At 38.0% G+C, this 13,862-nt stretch overlaps 1 protein-coding gene across 6 annotated transcripts; it reads right to left on the reverse strand.

The window, feature by feature from the left end:
* Positions 1-5,645: 5,645 nt before the first annotated feature.
* scimp (SLP adaptor and CSK interacting membrane protein) lies at positions 5,646-11,305 on the reverse strand. Of its 6 annotated transcripts, none has more exons than XM_010770246.1 (5): positions 11,214-11,305; positions 10,392-10,510; positions 8,183-8,234; positions 7,531-7,592; positions 5,669-6,569 (listed from the first exon to the last, which is right to left on the reverse strand). In XM_010770246.1, exons 2-5 carry the CDS (start codon positions 10,501-10,503, stop codon positions 6,043-6,045), a joined length of 753 nt encoding a protein of 250 aa, XP_010768548.1. In that variant the 5' UTR covers positions 10,504-10,510; positions 11,214-11,305; the 3' UTR covers positions 5,669-6,042. The 6 variants fall into 6 exon arrangements, with proteins under 6 accessions (XP_010768534.1, XP_010768548.1, XP_010768540.1 ...); XM_010770238.1 differs by having other exon boundaries at positions 10,392-10,513; XM_010770269.1 differs by lacking the exon at positions 11,214-11,305 and having other exon boundaries at positions 5,669-6,399; positions 6,484-6,569; positions 10,392-10,608.
* Between the last annotated feature and the right edge of the window lie 2,557 nt (positions 11,306-13,862).

Here is a 13,862-nt window from a genome sequence, read left to right on the forward strand (position 1 = left end):
GTCCCGGTAGGTGAACAGAGAGCAGTCGTAAAGGACCAGGACAGCGATGATTAATTTATCCTCTATTTTATGACATATGGAAAAGACCGCAGCGGTATCTGCATAAAGTACACGTGGTTTGATTGGCTAGCGCTTGTACTGGCGGCATTTTCATAAACGGATTTGATTGGCTGATGCCAGCTTCGCAAGCATCGGGATCATCAAAAGTTGAACATTGCTCAACCTTTGATGCTCACGATGCTTGCAAAGCCATGCTCCGCTCCCCACAATGCAGTTCGGCGAAGATTACAAATCTTCTACGTCACCCCATTCAAGTGAATGGGCGAAGCTTTGAAAGATTTTTTTCATGCCTGTGTGTGGACGGGCCGTAAGAGTCAGATGTTTTCTGAAGCGAGGGTGGAGACCAAACCAGAGACAAAAATATTGAATACACGTTGAATTTTGCTTTTTATATTTGTTATTTTTAGAGGTGCTCGGGGTGGATTTATTGTCCTCAGGCAGAGAAAGGCTAGTTTTCTCCTGTATGCCGTTTTTAAGCTGAGCTAACTGGGTGCTAGTTACTTTTAACGGATAAATACAAGAGAGGTATTGATCTTCTTTAAATGTTGTCTAAAAACAAGCAGTTATATAAGGACTTTGCCCAAATAGATAGTCTCCAAATGCCAATTCAAACTATCTGATCAAAGACTAAGTAAAGAAATACGAGTTTGTCCAAGCTTATACACCAGCTTTGTTGCTTCTTGTCCCTTTTTGATGACTTTGTATACCTCAGTTTTCTGTTGTGACTCTCAGAATGACCTCCTTCTCCTGGAGTGTTCTTGATGTTTCAAATCATTGCACTAGAAATATCATGACATGACGTGTAGCTTGTTCAGTGTGCAAGTTATTAATGAGAATATGAAGAGCGCTGCACCAACCAGTGCTATCAGCTCAGCAGCACAATGACTCATCGTGAATGAATAAACTCATTTGGATTAGATAACATTCATCATTATTAACAAAGGATTAATGAAGCGTAAACTGCTTCCAAGAGCTCGTATGGAGATGAGATGTGAAACCAGCCAGCCGTGATGACATAGTACACGTTGTAATATATGTTATGTACAGTAGAGTAGACTAGGAGACGGGCTACTCTCAGGATAAAAAGGTCCTCTGCACAAACAAAGGATCTGTGGTATTAGTTCATGACGGAGAAATGGAGGTCTGGATAAATAGTTGCTAGAACACCCCGAAGCCCGAAATGCTCTGATCCCTGGAGGTTTTTTTTCCGGGGGGTATTGTATGACCTCTTGGTGATATCCAACCGCTGCGGCTCCATCATTTCAATTCATTCTCAGAGCCAGGTTTCAAATGTCACCGCCTGGTTGCCAAGAACAAGGCCAATGAGCAATGGCTTTCTTTGTTTCCTCAGCAATGTACCTACTTTTTAATCACATTTCTGAACCCTTTTGATGATACACCTTTTTATATCTTGATCTTTTTTGGCTATATTTTAACCGGATGATGGATTTAAGCCATCAGACGCCTGGATCTTAAGTTATCAGAGAAACATGCTAAGCGAATTAACCGAGAATCTGAGAACTTGAAGGAATGTTTCTGGACGTGAAATTGTGTCATTCAGTGTTTTTTAACCTGGTCCATTTATTATGGGCAGTAGGAGGCATACTGGATAATTCAGAGCCTGGTTGCCAAGAACAAGGCCAATGAGCAATGCCCTTCTTTGTTTCCTACGCAAAAAAAAGTCACAAGACATTCAGCTTTTGGCGTCTTAAAAATGGTAAGTTAACTGCATTAAAAAGACTAAGAATTACGAGGCCTGTGTTATGCATTTTAAATGTATTTAAACGACGTTCAAACCTAGAGAAATCCGAAATTGTAATCGATGTATTGTTCTGTTTCACTTGTCTGTTAGTAATGCTGTTTTATCCAATTTGAAAATGTGTCAATGTTGTGGTTGTTGGCAAAAAATGTAATAAATTCCCCTTTTTAACAGTTTTTCTGGCATTTTTTATCCAAGATTTTGATCTTTTTGGACAATAGTTGGATATTGAGTTATCAGACAGACTCAAAGGACAGTTTTTTTTTAACGTGAAATTGTGTCATTTCGTGTTTTTACCAGTTTTAACGACATGTTCCATTTATGTTGCACAGTGGGAGACATCTGCGGATAATTCAGCTCCTGATAAGCTGTAGATGTTACAATGACAGCAACAACAACACCCATAATCTCCCACTAATACTTCCCATTGCCACCAAACTATCTTTTGTTCTCGTTCAAAATGTGTGACCCCTAGCAGAAGACAAACTGTACTGTACTAAATCAAAGAGAAGTATAGCTGAAGAGAGCAATGTAAATGTGGTTCTCACAGTGGGAGGTCCAGCAATATCAATTGTTGAATTTCTTAATTATTTAACATCCTGCAGTGCACAATCCCACTGAGAACATGTATGACGATGACAATACCTCCCAGGTTATGTTTGACTGCATGCATTGTTATCAATAATCCACCCATAGCTGTGAAAGACATGCATTTCTAAAGCATGTTGAATCCTTGCTGAGACTCTTTTCTGTTTGAGCACCCCCTCCAAGTCAAACCAAATCAAAATGGGGCCCAAAGGAAAGTTTGGGAACCATTGTTACACCTTGTGTGTGTGTGTGTGTGTGTGTGTGTGTGTGTGTGTGTGTGTGTGTGTATATATATATATAGTATAAACAGTTGTATGTACTCGTGTCATCATTTACATTAAGTGCAAGCCCTCTAACGAATGACAAACACTTAATTTCCAGATTTGTAAGAGGAGTTCCGTGTGTGTGTGTGTGTGTGTGTGTGTGTGTGTGTGTGTGTGTGTGTGTGTTACTGAGAGAGATATTTAGTATGACTTCACTTCAGGAAGGTCATCATGTAGCAGAGGAACGTGCCTCTTGACATGGACAGCAAGACACGTGGAAACCCCTTTAAAAATAGGGTATTTTTTTATTTCACATGTTTATACTCTTAGCTACACTCGTGAAAGAAAAAGTATTCAGGTTTTCTTTATTGTCATGAAGCAACTGCTTAATTCGGCTTTAATCCAACACATCAATAGTCTATTTTATGAAGTCGAAGTACAATTTAAATCAGAATTACAGAATTACCTCTGTCTTGTATGTATCTTTCGGGAAAAGGACTGAGGGCGACCAGTTGGAAAAGTTGAATTTCTATTAAAAGATGTATTTCTTTAAAAACTTAATTAGAGCCGAATTCAGTAGTAACTACTAATAACTCTTTTATTATCTTAAGTTATCTTTTACCTTATGGGCAAGTCCTCTAATGGATGAAAAACACTTAATTGCCTGATTTAAAAAGGAGGAGATCTGCGTAAAGACTCAAACCAAACAGGGGCGCATCTGGGGGTCTTTAACACCTCCATATGATACTTCCTGCACGATAATCTTGTGATATAAAACAATCAATTGAATAAACCACATAAATCAATAATACATACATCAATACTAAATGTTACGAAATAAAAGTACACTTTTATTCTGAATTCGCCTCTGATCACCAATGTATCTTGGGAAGAGGGCAGAGCGTAAAGTTGAAATTCTACTAAAACATGTATTTCTTTATATACTAAAGTAAAGCCGAATTCAATAGTAACTACAAATAACTATAATAAGCTCTTAAGCAATCTTTTCCCTAATGTATAAGTTGTGTAATGGACAAGAAACACTCAATTGGCTGATTTTTTAAGAGGAGTTCCGCGGAAAGAAGGGGGTCTTCAACACCTCCAGGCGATGCTTCCTGCACCATAATACTGTTGGGGTAAGATATAAATCATATAAATCAAACCATTTTGTGTTTTGTCTTTGATTCAGTAACTAATAATTCACCGCAGATATTAGGGGGACCTGGGTTCATTCATAAAAAAGGAATTGGAAATCCGACCACTCGCCACGCAGACAATCGATGATGAGCCACAAAGCGGATTTACACACTGCACATTAAAGAAAAAAATGACCTAAACCCTAATTTCCAGCCACGAAAAAAAGGGTACAGACAATGCATGTAAGAGCATGTGTAAGTAAAAAAGCAGATGTGTAATGAAGCATTAAAACAGCGCACATTCCTTATGCTACTTTGTCTCTTGTAGGGGGAACAGATCCTCCTTACCTTTTCATTGAGTCGAAGGATTTGGTCCATTTTCTCGTCGTTTTGTAAAAGCTCCTGCAGCTCACTGGTGCTTAAAGCCCTGTACCCGTCAGGACACGTGTTTGCCTCCTTCAAAGTGGACATTTTATTCCTTTTTATTCCTTCAAATAAGCGTCAGGAAACGGTTTTAGGAAACATGAAGTCCGCACAGCGGTGGTTACATTTCGCTCACATCGGAATGCGATCTGCCTGCATACAGCAGCAGAAGAAGAATAGTCAAGCGCCCAAAACTGAACGTAAACCAATACACTTCCGGTCTACGTCTACAAAATAAAACACATTTTTTCTTCCCGCCTCAATGCTCTGAAGAAATGTAGAATGTATGTATTGCTTTTCTTTATGACATGACATTATACAAACAAATAATTAAACTGCATAATTGAAAAAGCCCAACCGTTTTACACATTTCTAAACATCTTAATTCCTGAGTGGACACTTATTTTGTTTTGTTTGTTGTCTGTCCATAATAGATAGATAGATAGATAGATAGATAGATAGATAGATAGATAGATAGATAGATAGATAGACAGATAGATAGATAGTGGTAGGTAAGAGTTTTTTCCACCACTGATCTCATGTTGTTAGGTCCCAACACTTTGACTTTAACCAGCATGACAGCACATTTGACTCCTGAGCATTCAGGAAATTAACTCTTGTTCTTTTTTCTCCCCACAGCTCCACTTCTGCTGACGGCTGCAGCATTTGTTAGCAGACGGCGGTCAGATGCGTAAACTCTGGTTGCAGTGGAAAAGGCGCCTTCTCTTTATTGTGGATTGAGGAAATGTGTCATATTCAGACATGGAGAAGGTTTTGCAATATTATCCCTCCTCCAAACTCTCTTTAAATCTGGAGTACAGTAGGGGGTATTTTCAATCCGGGGATATACCATTTCTCAATTTCAATACAATTTGAAAGTACTTGGACTTTAGAGTTTTTTCATACTCTATACTTGTACTCTACTAGATCTCAGATATAAATATTTCACTTTTTAGTGCACTACATCTGTCTTGAGTTATTTTCAAATTACATTTTACTGAACATTCCTTATTTCCTTTATTTGTAACCTTACAGTTATTACTGTAATGTTGGTTGGGCGTCCAATATATTAAAATCACATTGGTGGTCCAGAGGTCTATGCATTGTTTTCTCATGCAGGAGAAAAGGTTTAAAACCCAGAGGAGAGACAACTTCTGTCTTCTGCTATGCTGATGGTATATCTGGAGGCATTGTCCCCATGTTTATTACACTTTTTTTCCCGCAGTGGATTAAGAAACATGAATCAAAAATAAACTATTTTGCCAAGACAGGCTAGCTGCTTTCCGTGCAATTTCAACCATTAAGCTATGCTAACCTATGCTTATTGTTTTCTTGCTAAAAAGCTTTGTGTTTAGCATATGAGACCAATATTCTAAAAACAACAATCTCAGGAATACAATGTACAGTAAACTTTATTTATAATCTTTGCATCTCTAGTCTTTAAAATCACACATTAAATAGATACATCTCTCTTATTTTCTTTGCAAAAACAGTGCAGGCCATTTGTGTGTTTTCAATAGTTTCTGGACAACAATGGAGCTATCTATAGAGTATATGTTTCCATGTAGATATAACATGTCGTGCAAAGCCAGGCTAGCGGTTTCCCCTCTACTTTTAGCCTTTATGCTGAGCTAATGCCTCCAGCCACAATAGCCTCTTATTTTCTGAAAAAACATGGATAATATTAATAATACCACAGTCAAAGTACCTTTGTTCTGATCTCTCTGCTCAGCAGGGTACAGATATGAAAGTAAAAAAGTCCAATTAAAAGTCATTATTTAAAAAGGATATTCTCTCCCCTTTAAACGCCATTTTATCCCAAGTCGTCATAATCCTCTTCACCATCGTCTTCATCATCGATGTCGTCGTAGTCCTCAGTGGACGCATCGTCTGTTTCTTCATCTGTTTTCCTGTAAGGTGGAGGAAGAATCCTCACCTCAGCCTCCACCTGTACATAGTCGAACGGTTCAGCTGTTCGATTCTCGTAATCGGGCAACGCCTCCTCGTATCCGTCCGACGCCTCCTCGTAATCGGACATGGCCTCCTGGTATTTGGGCATGGTCACCTGGTACACAGGCGTGGACTCCTGGCATTTGGACGTGGTCACCTGGTACACAGGCGTGGACTCCTGGCATTTGGACGTGGTCACCTGGTACACAGGCTTGGACTCCTGGCATTTGGACGTGGTCACCTGGTACACAGGCTTGGACTCCTGGCATTTGGGCATGGCCACCTGGCATTTGGGCATGGCCACCTGGCATTTGGGCATGGCCACCTGGCACACAGGCTCGGCCTCCTCATAGTCGTGTTCGTCAGCCAGATTTTCATAGCTTTGGGCCTCTGAAACAACATATTTCAAATTATGCCAGCTTTCTTTTTATATTGCAAAGTTATAATATATGTATGTAGTAGTTTGGTAGTTGATTGCAGCAGTAATTGTCAGGCCAAAGAGGTCATACTATTAGTTTGTATGTAAATAACGGTATGGATAAAGATACTGATTATTAGTGTTATGTAAATATGATTTGCGGAAGTCTGATGGGCACCATTGTAATTATTTTATTGTGTACATTGATTGAATTTCTTCCAATATTTCCATAAAATAAAACATCTAATAAACTAAGCAAATAGGCTAAAATGCAAAAACCAACAAAAAATATAAAAAAACATATATACACACTGATACTATATCAAGTTTAAACCCAAAAATAACTGATTATTTTCGTAAAAATAAATACAGCAAATAGACTTTTTCGTGGAAGAAAATGACTCATGTATTTTTAAAGATAGCTGGTAGTTAATGATTTTCAAAAATGCATCAAAAGTTGACTAATAGTCCTTTAAAGCTGCTGTGTATCCATTACATTACATTACATTACATTACATTACATTGCATTGCATCCACCCACATGTTGCTTTAAAAAAATATATATTTTGGTCTAATTTTACTCTTTAAATGGCTTTACGGTACTTTGTCTACACATCTTTCTCAAACTGGTTCAGTTATGCAATATCTGTGGTTATGTTTGGGATCTGAGTTTAGTTCTTGGGGCTTTGGAGAAAAAAAGCTTGAGAAAAAAGAAGATATTTTCACAGCCCTTTATGATAATTGAACTGTCACCAGTGGTTTGGTTTTGTCAAGACAAATGCATGTCGTGCCACAGATAAGACAGTGGGTTATTGTCAAATGGTAGATGGGATGACATGTAATGAGGTTTTGTACGGCCATTGTTACAATGTGGTGTAAAAAATGAGTAGAAGACGTGCGGTTTAAAGAAGAAGAAGGAAGGATTTGTCTTGCCTGCTATGAGAAACTGTGTCCGAGGAGGTAAAGGCGGCGTCTCAAGCTGGTATTTGTTGCTTCTGAGAATTAAAGAAAACGAAACTGCATTTTTCTTTAAAACTGTGACATAAAATAAACAGTTCCACATTTCAGTGAATAAGCTTAATCATGTTCTTGCAGGGAGTTAGACGAGAAGATTGATACCACTCACATGTGGTTATATTAAATGTGAAGCTACAGCTGGGTTAGCTTAGTTTAGCATGAATGCTGCATTCATGGGGTGGAAGATTAATCGGTTTATTCCAGATACATTTAAAAAATATATATATATATATATAATATAATAAAATACAATAAATTAAAATGAAATTGAGAAAAATAAATAAAAATTCAATAAAATAAAATACATTCTAAGATTTGGCTAGAGCCAGGCTAGCTGTTCCCATCTGTTTCCATTGCTTATGCTAAGCTAAGCTAACTGCATCATATTTAAAAGACAGATTTAAGTTTGGTATCAATTTTCTATTCTAACTCTCGTCAAGAAAGATGATAGCTGTGTCTTATGTAATGTAAATCTTTCTCGTTTACAGTTTACAAAGATCTTACTTTGAACAATACATGAATTTAATATCAAATATGAAAGATATTAAGTAAATAAAATGTACATTACTTGATAGTTAAGTCAGACTTGTTCCTGTGAAGCTGTGTGATTCTGTGTCTGCCTGTGGAAAAATAAAAAGGACACGCAGTTAGATTTACTCACATTGAAAATGATCAATCTTTAATAAAATGTAAATGCTTTTTAATGAACTCACTGCCCAAGGATATAAGAATGGCAGGCTCTTCTTAATTTTCAAAGGAAATTAAATACTTTTCATTTCATCTGTCTTTTCATTGTTAAGAAGATATACTTTATTCATCCCTTACAGGGACATTTCTTTCCCCACTCTGTTGTGTTTACACACATTACACACGCAGGGGAGGATATACATGCACACACACAACCACATGCAGATAGGAGAAGTGGCAGAGCAGAGAGGCTGCCAGATACCCAGCGCCAAGGGAACAGTTTCGAGGTTAGGTGCCTTGAGGGCCTTGGAGGTGAACTGGCACCGCTCCAGCTACCAGCTCACTCCATATTATGTTTTGTNTGCCTTGCTCAAGGGCACCTCGGCAGTGGCCTTGGAGGTGAACTGGCAGCTCTCCAAATACCAGCTCACTCCATATTATGTTTTGTGGTCCGATCGGGACGTGAACCAGCGACCCTTCGGTTCCAAGACCAAGTCCCTACAGACTGAGCCACTGCTGCCTTAACCTCCAATCATTGATTTTTACATTATTTATGTTTACTCTTATTTATTTTGTATAGCTTGTATGTATTATAGCCTCCATTGGCTTCCTGTCCATTTTAGAGTTAATTTTAAGTTTCTATGGTTTGTTTTTAAATCACATGATGGTCTGGCCCCAGAGTACATCTCCGTCCTCTTACAGGTGTACACCCCCTCAAGGGCTTTGAGGTCGGCTGATCAGCTGCGGCTGGTAGCCCCTAAAACCAGGACAAAGACCAGGGGAGACCGAGCCTTCTCAGCGGTAGCAGCCAGGCTCTGGAACGACCTGCCCCCTCATGTCAAATTGTCGCCCACTCTTGAAGCTTTTAAGTCCCGCCTAAAGACCCACCTCTTTTCCCTCTCTTACGAGTCAGTCTGAGCTATAGTATGTCACTACCTAGTTGTATGCTTTTATTTTCTGTCCATAGCCTTTATGTGCCTTGTATTTGTTTGGTTCTTTATTTACTTGTAGCTCTCAGTAGGACATGAGGAAACCTATAACAATTTTGCAAAATTCTTAAAGTATTCATGGTTTTATTATGAACAATCCTCTCTAATAATTCTCAGTTATATTCTTCCTGCTTTATTTGCTCTGTGTTTATCCACATCCTAAAATCAGCTGGTTTCTGTTCAGGGGTTATTAAAGTCAGGCTGATGAAATCCACCATTACAGTAATAATAGCATTTCATTCAATTTTTATAGTTTTCCTTCTGCTTTGCAATACCAGGTTCTTTCTTAAGGGTTTGGTTTCTCTTCCTGTCATGGGTTTTAAATTCCACTTATTACATATCGGTTTTTCAGTAAACAAAAAAAACAGGTAGTTAACAATATCAAAAGTGAAACGTATGTCTTTTGCAAACTTGTTTTTAATATAAATGTAACTTTTATTTGTCAAATCTTTTTGAACAGAGCTTTGTAAGCATGTTTTTATGCTGGCAAAACACATTTACAAGTATTAAACTTCCAATTAAGAGTGAAACACTGTACTTATACTGTAAATATGACTTTACTTTATTATTGATCTGCTTTATTTAGGCTACTTTAACCATATGGAAATGTATAAACAGCACATTAATCAAACTATCCGAAGAAAATGTTAAAATTAGCTCCACTTTGATCGACTTCAACTTTAAAACGCTAAAATGGGATTTTTAATTAGCACTCTCGTAATTAATTGATTACCTGACTACTTAATTAATTATTGATGACTCAGTGACTTGATGTCTTGATTGAGAAATTAAATATTTCAGTGCCTTAATGATAGGTTAATTAGTCGATTGATTTCATGATTGTTTGATTATTCCATTAATTGTTTACTTTTTATTTACAGAGTGTCCTTGGCATTTTAGGCAGCGTTTAATATTTTAAACTTACACTTCTGCTTCTGAAGAAAAAATATCTGAGAACATCTGGATTATATCTGATAAAGAGGAAAACAATTGAATAAACGCTCATTAAATAAAAATCAACTTGTTGTTATCGTATAATAAAAGGCAAAAAAGGAGGTTTTGAAGTGCAAAATGATGCCATGTCTGATACATATCACCCACCTTGTCTTGATAACCATTGGTTGATGCAGAAGAAGACGACGGCGATGAGCAAAGACACAGAAATACTCCCAAGAATCACCCACAACCAGAGGTACTTGCGTAAAAGCTCCATGGACGTTCTGCTGGACACAACAACAATAAGTATTTGTTTTTAAAAATCACACTAGACGTGTTGGAAAGCTGAGAACTATGTTTGAAGTTGCTGCTTTTCAGTTTACAGAACTGTGCATCGGAAAGACACCACTTCACCACTTCCCCTTTTTGCGCGTTGACTAAGCCTTAAAGTTATTTTTGTGTTTACTTTTGACACTGACAAGCAAATCAGCTTTTTGAGAATCTCTAGGGAGTTTCTTTCTTTTGAAAAGGAGAGAAATGTGACGGCTGTTCCTCAGGATATCTGACCCCGTGCTGACATTATTAACAGGCGTTTATTAACTGTGTTGTTTGTAGCTAGACAGACTTTTGTTTTGTTTTCCCCTATCTAAATGAACACAAGCAAATAAAGGCTATTATTTCCTGTGTATCTGTGTTCCACATATCCTCTCTTTGCAACAGCTTCCTGTCAACTCTTAATAAAAACACGGACCGATACTGCTGGATGGATAAAGTGATATTTGACATGGATGCACATTCAAATGTTAGATTATGTTCCTCAAAACCAACCAAGTGATGTTTATAGTAGACGTGAGGCCAAATATAAGCTTTTCAAACTAATTCATCTTGCGTTCACATGTCTTAATTGTCTCTCAAATGACTTTGTATTCAAAATATTTTGACTGAACATGAACTTTTTCAGTTTGAAATAGTTAGAATGTGCCTTACCTTTTCAGAAAACAGTCTTCAAGGCTTTAGAAGTTCCTTAAACAGATAATGAAAGCGGATGGCGGGATGTGAAAATGGTCGTCTTGGGTGGTATTTGCATGACAGTTTCAAATTTTCTTAGTCAATCAAAGAAACTTGAAGGCTAGGATGGCATTATCCCCTCCCCTCTCTCTCCCTCGCTCCAGTGACTACAGCATGAGTGTATGTGTGTGTGGTGTGTGTGTGTGTGTGTGTGTGTGTGTGTGTGTGTGTGTGTGTGTGTGTGTGTGTGTGTGTGTGTGTGTGTGTGTGGGGTGTGTGTGTGTGTGNTCCTTTTTTTATTTCCTGCTTTTTAAACACATGTGCTCTCCAGTAGAGGTTAGCTCTGAGTGTTAGCGAGGCTAGCTAATGTAAACAAAGACGAGATTACGTCCAAAACACGTCAGGCATTGTTTCTGATAGCAACTCTCTGTGGGTTCACCATCCAAAATTACGTCATATCGGACGCAAATCTGTATCCGCTCGTTGTACCCCCGTTTTTAAAAGATGTGGGTACGGAGGAAAAGAGAGAGGGTTTTATTTTCTGACGCTGCGTGAGTTCCCCGACGCACCGGGGACACATCTTTATGTATAAAAGACATCAAAAAGTGCATTTTGCATGATAGGTCCCCTTTAAAGCCTCATTATTACACTTGTTGGATTCACAATGACAAACTACACGAGGAAAATGCTCTTGGTATATTTGTTTACACAACTGGTTAAATTGAGTGTTAAAAGTAACGAAGTTAAGTTGAATTCATGTAACATTTTTCCTAAACTCTCATTTAACGGCACAGAGCTGCTGAAACCCTGCAAGTGTAAATTCATAAAGATCCTCATCACATTGCTCTCATGTGATGTTTGTTAAGGTGTGTAGCTGCCATAGACTGTATATATAATACACACAAAAAAACAGACACTCTTTCTTACATTTTAAAAGCATTTGTTGGCCATTAGTAAAAAATATGAGATTTTATTTTTAAATTCCGTTTGTTTTTTATGTAAAATCTTCTGCAAACAAGTAACAGATAATATTTCTATACTTTTACCTAATTTGAGATTGACTCCGGGATGTAGGTGTTAGATTTGGTGTTTTTACTTAAGTCAAAAGTACTTTTTTCTCCATATTCTGTAACCATGCACACATCTCCTCCCACAGTCAAGTCTTCCAACAAGTAAAACATGCAACAACAACAAGTCTTTTTCTAAATAATCTTTTTTGTTGGGTTAAATATGACCTCACTTTGAGCTGATGTGATCACAACACTGGCAACTGGTGGTGGAAGAAGTACTTTACTTATTTAAAAGAAAACCGAGCTTTTACTTTGAAATTCCACACATGTTAACATGAAATCTACTGTAACAAGTAACGGATAAGACTGCTTTGTTTTTAGTTTGAATGCAGGGTTGAAGTTTAGTTTAAACATTGCTGTAGTGTTATTTGTTTTAGTATGTGTTAGCCATGCACACATTAACTTAACTTTGTATACAACATTTTTTTCAAAACGTTCAAGTTTAAAACATTTGTTAGAGAAATAATCAAATGCCACAAGCTTGACAAATCTGACGAAGTAGATGTTACAGTTCTTAAGCAATTGTCTATAGTCTACTACTTTTTCAGAGAAACCATCCCAACATTAACCTGTAGTGGAAGAAGTACTTAAAGAAACTGAGCTTTTATTTTGAAATCTCATGTGTTTTTAATGTAAAATCTGATGCAAACTACTAGCTGATAAGACCAATGTACGTTACCTTAGTTTAGAGATTGATGCAGTATGTATGAGTCCTTTTAAAATGCTAAATTCATGTATTTTAAGTAAAGTAATAAATATTTCATTATTATTTTGAAGCCATGCACACATCTGCTCCCTCAGTCCTCCAACATGCTTTAAGTGTTTTTATAGAGTTGAACGTTACCTCACTTTCAGATGATCTCTAGTCTTCACAGAGCCTGCTGACCATGTTGATCTCACATCCTCCGCACACACACACACACACACACCCACTCACTGTCTGATCGATTGTGACCAAGTGAAACACCGCAAGCCTCACACACACACCCACACACACACACCACACACACACACTCACACACCGACCCTCCTCTCAGCTGACTGTGTTCACCGCCGTCCAGCCATCACATCCTGTGAGAATATCCTGCATCCCCCCTCCCAACGCTGTGGGGAAATGCCTTATAAGGGGGTGGGGGAGTTCAGTTTTATGCGCCAACTTCAAGGAGACAAATCCCCTCCTCCTCCTCCTCCTCTTGCAAAAAAAAAATACCCTCAATCAATCCTAAAAGAGGCTGGGATGTTCTCACACACTAAAGTGTATCTGGAATTTGGGGCATTTTAAACAGTCCATGTTGTCTCTTTGCTTAGCAACCTTTTATGGGTAATTGTTTAAAATAAGAGAGTGATTTTCCCAAAAATGGCAACTAGCAGTTTTGGGAGAAGCACTTTACTTAAGTAGAAGTATGAATACTTCCTATCAGAAATACGTTAGAGCACATGTGTCAAACTCAAGGCCCGGGGGCCAAATCAGGCCCTTGGTGGATTTAATTTCGGCCCGCAGGATAATTTCTAATCACTATTAGATCTGGCCCGCCGGTATATTGCACGCACACCTTCA

The sequence above is a fragment of the Notothenia coriiceps genome, unplaced genomic scaffold, assembly GCF_000735185.1.
Source record: "Notothenia coriiceps isolate Sejong01 unplaced genomic scaffold, NC01 NC01_scaffold00000339, whole genome shotgun sequence".
NCBI classification, from domain to species: Eukaryota; Metazoa; Chordata; class Actinopteri; order Perciformes; family Nototheniidae; genus Notothenia; species Notothenia coriiceps.